This window comes from Chiloscyllium plagiosum, chromosome 27 (genome assembly GCF_004010195.1).
Source record: "Chiloscyllium plagiosum isolate BGI_BamShark_2017 chromosome 27, ASM401019v2, whole genome shotgun sequence".
Lineage (NCBI taxonomy): Eukaryota > Metazoa > Chordata > Chondrichthyes > Orectolobiformes > Hemiscylliidae > Chiloscyllium > Chiloscyllium plagiosum.
Genome location: NC_057736.1, coordinates 39244795 through 39250794, shown reverse-complemented (window position 1 = coordinate 39250794; position 6000 = coordinate 39244795). Strand labels below are relative to the sequence as shown.

The 6000-nt window shown below is 38.8% G+C and overlaps 1 protein-coding gene across 2 annotated transcripts in view; it reads right to left on the bottom strand.

Annotated features, from left to right (window-relative positions):
* Nucleotides 1-1546: 1546 nt before the first annotated feature.
* Nucleotides 1547-6000, bottom strand: part of cdca8 (cell division cycle associated 8) — a 61418-nt gene continuing 56964 nt past the window's right edge. For both annotated transcript variants that reach the window (XM_043717888.1, XM_043717887.1), the window contains exons 8-11: nucleotides 3225-3311; nucleotides 2855-2972; nucleotides 2644-2730; nucleotides 1547-1719 (exon numbers count right to left, since the gene is read on the bottom strand). In XM_043717888.1, coding sequence (XP_043573823.1) covers nucleotides 1684-1719; nucleotides 2644-2730; nucleotides 2855-2972; nucleotides 3225-3311 — 328 coding nt within the window. In that variant the 3' untranslated portion in view covers nucleotides 1547-1683. The remainder of the gene's footprint in view (nucleotides 1720-2643; nucleotides 2731-2854; nucleotides 2973-3224; nucleotides 3312-6000) is intronic.

Genomic DNA, 6000 nt, shown 5'->3' with positions numbered 1-6000 from the left:
GGCGAACAGAACCACAACAACAGAATTGCTCCTCAACCTATCCAGCCACTTTCAATCATTTGGTGTAAATATAATCTGTTTTAATTTATATTGCCTCCCCTTGTTCTTCATACAAAAACATATCATTTCTCTACATTGAATTGCCTCTGCATATGCCCAATCATTCCCTCGGTCAGTTGATCACTGTCCTTCGTTATATCTTTAAGTGTTATGTGGACATTTTGGAATTATGTCCAACACACAAGTCTCCATAATATTAAGTAAAGCAGTAGTCTTCGTACAGATGCCTGGTGAACTATGTTCTCAGCAATGTTTCTTCCTGGTGCACAAACTTCTGAGGACAAATGAGCAGCAGTAGTATCCAGAGTTGGAAATCAATGCATTGTCATGTCCATTGGCATGTGTGAAACTTCTGACAGGCTGTGTAGCTGAGAGGGAACATCACAGATCAATCCCAGTGTTCCTTCATCCAGTCCAAAATCACTGCTTCACTAGTACCCCATTTCCTGTCACTCAACCACCTTCTGAGCCTCCTCCTTTTTATTTAACCTAGCTGGAAGCATGTTCTATGCTATTTTATCAAACATTCTTTGGAAGTTCACATACTCAAATTCTCATTCAAGTTTGTTAAATACAAGTGGTCTTTAACAAATCATGCTGGCTTTCCTTAATTGATTCACACTTGCTCAAGTGATTGCAAATTTTGCACTGGAGTAACACCCCAAAGATTTCCTACAATCAAGGTTAAACTGAGTTTCTGGTTACGCCCAATCTGTACACACTTTGTTGAACAACTGTCCAAAGTTTATAGTTCTCCAGTCTTCTGGCACCAATCCTCAGGAAAATTATAAGCTTATGATCAGTTCCTCTGCAATTCTTACCCACACCACCCTGCGTATCTTCAGAAACATTTCGTCTAATCCAGGGGAACTTCCAACTTCTAATTACAGCTGACCTTTCTAACGTGTCGTGTAAAGGTGAGCAAGTATGCATACAAATTGAAGACATTGCATTTTAAATGTTTACTCACAGGAGAAGATCCAGGGAACAAACTGTCATTAGATTAACCACCAAGAGATTGGACTTCAAATCCCCAAATTTTGAACCCAGTTTTTAAAAAAAAGTAAAAGGTGGTCTCTGCAAGGGGCCAAGATGTCAGTTTTTCACAAAATCTCAAAAAAACTTTTAGCGAATGAAATCTGCCACCATTGTCCAGTCAAGGTTATATGTAACATACTATAAAAAAATGTGGTAGATTCCAAATTGCTCAAAGAAGTGGCCTAGAAAACAAGTATATCAAACTACTAAGTGCATTCACCACTTGGACTAGTGGTTTGGGTAGGTGATCCATAACTATCTTTCTAAGTGAGGCATGGGCAATGAATTCTGGCATTTAGGATAATATATATTGAATCGTTAATTACCATGGATCTAGGAAAAGCTTTACACCATAGATAACAGGTGAACCGGCTAGAACATAGATGTGGCTTGAAATTCAGAGACATGAGCAGCTTCTTTGTGCAGGAGTGGAACCAGTAGCAGGCTGTTTCTGATTATAAAAAGTATTTATTAACAAAATACAGTTTTAACAACAACAACAAAAAAAGAGCTTTTAATCACTATCCAGGTACAACGTAAATGATATATGTTTAAAACCAGCATGGAAGGCTGGTATCTGAGCTTTCATCTTCGTGTCTTTAACATTTCATTGAGCTGATGCTACAGGATAAAAGCAAATGCAAATTAGAATATTGCATACTTATTTTACACCTTTTTGCCCAAACTCCACCTATGCACTCAACAATACTACAATAAAGATTTCTGTTAATTTTGTCATTCAATTATAGAAACAGTTATTGAAGTTGTTCATTCTTTGATATATATGTGCAAGTTACAATATATTGCAGCACACAGCTTAGCAAATCTGCAGGGAATGATGAGAAGGGGAAAAAGTGGGGGGGGGGGGGGGGGGGAAGAATCTTCATGGTTCTAATAAATGACCATCTGAAGTTCTTACTCTTTAAGGGTAGTCCATTTTACACTTTGATACGTAGAAATCTGATGTTTTAAAAGCAAGGTCCAGTAATAGAAATTGCTAAATTCATGGACTCATGCAACTCAGAAGTAATATTTCTTTATATAAAAAGAGTTGATAATGGGTCACTCTTTTTAATCTCAGAATTCCCTGAAGTGTGGAAAAACTAAACTTTACAGACACCCAATTGGAAAATATTTGGGTTCTCAAGAACTTTAATTTCAACAGAGCAGATATTTAATATTAAGACAGAATTGTTCCAACCCAAAACACAGGTAACTAAACAAACTACAGTGAAAGCTTGTTAGAACATGGTTGCAAGGGTCTGGAGGACAAGACCGTGTTATAGTTCAACAAAGGATGAACGATCTCATGCAAGATCAATAAATACAAGAAAAGTGAGCTGATGGGTGAATTGGGGCCAGTGAGAGTGAGTGGTGGGAGAGTGAGTGAGCGAGAGAGAAGTTGAGGGTGACTATAAGGATCTCATCTCCCAAAGGCGATGGGAGCACTCACGTTGGTAAAAATTTACTTCGAGGAGCCACGAGACCCACATGCTACATACAAATTCACAGTAAGCCAAATACTCAGCCAAACAAAATACTTACAGAGAGTTGCTCAAAACTTTTAAATGTCTTGTCATCTAGTTGACTAAAATCTGTATTGTTTATTTTGCTGGCCAGAAGTTGGATATTCTAAAACATAGGAAAAATGTAATTCAGTCTTCACGAGAACCACAGGATGCTAAAAGCTCTCATTTACAGATTGAGAAGCTGTTAGAGGAATGATGTCAAAAGTCTTCAAGTCATATAAGCTCACCTGTCCATCCTGAGTGGGGATGCTGATGGTCACTTCTTTGGGTTCAGAGAGTGGGCTTCCTGAAAAGCTATATACACGCTCCCCCACTTTTCGTAAGCGCGTTGTCGTCTTTGGTAATCTATGAACCGTTTTACCAGATTATCTCAACTACATGGTTATGTTTTTGAATGCTTTTGTACTAAAACAAATCTCACAGGGAGGGAGGGTAAAGGAATATTTCACATCTTACAATTACAGCAATATGTCAAAAAATAACTTTTCTTTCACACCAATTTTTTCAGTTTGGATACCAGAAGATAAAGTTTTTCAGTTTGTGATTCATAGAAATTCAATATTTCTGTTAGATATTGTGAACTCTTAATAAACTGACCTTGAATCAAATTTAGGTGTTATCAGTGGCGTGGGTCCCCAGATATCACCGTTACTTGTAGAACGTAGGCCCTTGGTTCGGCTGTTCCTGTACAATTGAACAAACAATATTTTGTCAGAAGTCAAATAGAAGGAAAAAATGTTTACCCAATTCCAGATAACCAAGATCTTGTGCTTAACAGAGAGGAAATCCAATACTTTCACATTCTAATTAAGATTTCATTAGAAGTTCTTCAAAGTTACACTTTTTGTTTAGAAGATGGGAGAAAAATCAGCAGTACACTGACATGACTGAGTATTGTTACAAAGATGTGTGTTGCTTTTTCAACACAAACCAAAGCTGGTGTCAGTTATAAGGCCAAGTCATTCCGTTGTTCAATATGATCACAGCCAACTCCACTTTATGACACTATTACAATTCTTTGACGTCCTTAATGCCCATAAATCTATAAACTTTACTTTTGGAAATAATCAGTCGACAGTCTCTGCTGCCTCCAGAAAGTCCTGACCTTGGAAGGAAGAAATTTTTTCAACCCAGTCCAAAATAGCTGATGTATACCCTAAAATGACAACATCCTGCTCTAGACTCTGTAGCCAGTGGAATCAGCTTATCATCTTCTTACCTTGCAGGAGATTGTCAATAATGAAATGGACATCAGAACTTTTATTCAAACTTAACTAGGGTATGATGACACATTTTTCTCTAACCTTCTTCTCAATTCATCATTCTCTATATTTTAAGTTTATTGCCCTACCTTAATCTCAACCATCAGAGTTCCCAACACACATGCATGGCCATCACCTTTGAACTTATTAGTCTCTGGCTATTCCACTTGGTAGTTTTCATCTCTACTCACAAATCCAAGGGTGCAAGACTTGAACAGAATTGATCTGGAGGACAATTGGTTTTGTCATTCAGATCTGGCTGGACCATATAAAATATGATTGGATCTTGCTCTCATTAGCCAAAACTGCTAAATATTCCAGGATCATCTCAGAATGTCAAGGCTTGATCAACTAAGACTAGCACTTTCCTTCCTTCCTTTGCCTGACTCTCAGCCACACTTTCTTGACGTGTCTTCCAACCCTACTCAAACTCAATCATCTTCTTAGTTCTCCCATCTTTATGTCCTATCAGAGTTCAGATTTCTCAGCATGACTATGACTAAACTATTCCCAAGCTTCCCTTTCTGGTTCTAGCATTAGCTGATATTGTGAATAGGTCTCTCCTTTAAGGTACTGTCTTCTGCTCTGTCAAATCTGTTATTGTCACCTATCTCCTTAGAATATCAAAGGGTTTTTTTGTAAAATTAATATCCCATATTCAATGTTCTTTTTCTCTTGAAAGTTTTGATTGTACTGTCACCTCTAGATGTATTGTTAGAATCTCTACAGTGTGTAAAACAGGCCATTCGGCCCAACAAGTCCACGCCGAGCCTCCGAAGAACATCCCACCCAGACCTATCCCCCTTCCTGATCCCTGTAACACTAGTTGCAAAGCTGGGTACAGTACTTGTAGATTGGGAGGCAGTAAATTAAAATTTGGTGTTTGTAAAGTGCTTGGGGCGGGGGAATTGCATGGCACCTTTAAAAGATTGTGCACTTTTTCTGTGCTTAGAGATTTAAAATGGATGTCTGTGAACAGCAGCTTGAAAGTTTGCAAGTACACAGAGAGCACCTGAATTGAAATATTAGCATCAAAAGACCGTACAGTTAGCAGGACAAACAGCAGTTTTTACCAAGACAACAAGCTTTTGAATTTAGCCAATTGATTTGAACCAGGTACTTAGACACTAAAAGCTATTAAATTGAAAACTGATGGTTTTGACAACATAGGACCAATCCTGTAGGAAGAAATATTGATGTTATCAAGTGTTAAAAAAAAAGTGGCAGTTGGACAACAGTCCAGAACTAGTTGCCATCCAGAGCTAACAGCCCCTAGCTCTGAGAATCACTGACACTCACAGCCTCCTCAATGTCTTAGAGAGAGCACCATCTAAGTAACAACAGTACCATTGGCACAGTTCATTAACATTCTTGTGTGAAGAATTGACAGAAAAAGCACAGAAGACACGGCTCTAATTTCGAGAGACTAATTTTTAAAAAAATATGAATGGGACTTATTTTTATTGGAAAAACACCTTCAGAATTTTCTTTATTCTGCAATAGCTAGTAATTCGAAGGGATTTATGGAGTTTGTTAATAGTTTAGTTAATTTGTTCACTGTTAGATAAATAAAGTATCACTTGTTGGATTTTAAAGTGAATGTCAGGGTTTTTTTTAAAGATTAGATTACTTACAGTGTAGAAACAGGCCCTTCGGCCCAACAAGTCCACACTGATCCGCCGAAGCGCAACCTACCCAGACCCATTCCCCTACATTTGCCCCTTCACCTGACACTACAGGCAACTTAGCATGGCCAATTCACCTAACCGGCACATTTTTTTTTGGATCGCGGGAGGAAACCGGAGCACCCGGAGGAAACCCACGTAGACACGGGGAGAATGTGCAAACTCCACACAGAGTTGCCCGAGACGGGAATTAAACCTGGGTCTCTGGCGCTGTGAGGCAGCAGTGCTAACCACTGTGCCACCGTGCCGCCCACTAGAAGTTACTGAAAAGCAGGTTACACCACTTTTCACATTCGGTTTTAGATTGTGGGGTGAGGTGCTCCAGTTTTAGATCTCCGCTTTGTAACACCTTACATTCCTCACGACTAACGCATCTAACCTACACATCCCTGAACTCTACGGGTAATTTAGCATTACTAATCCACC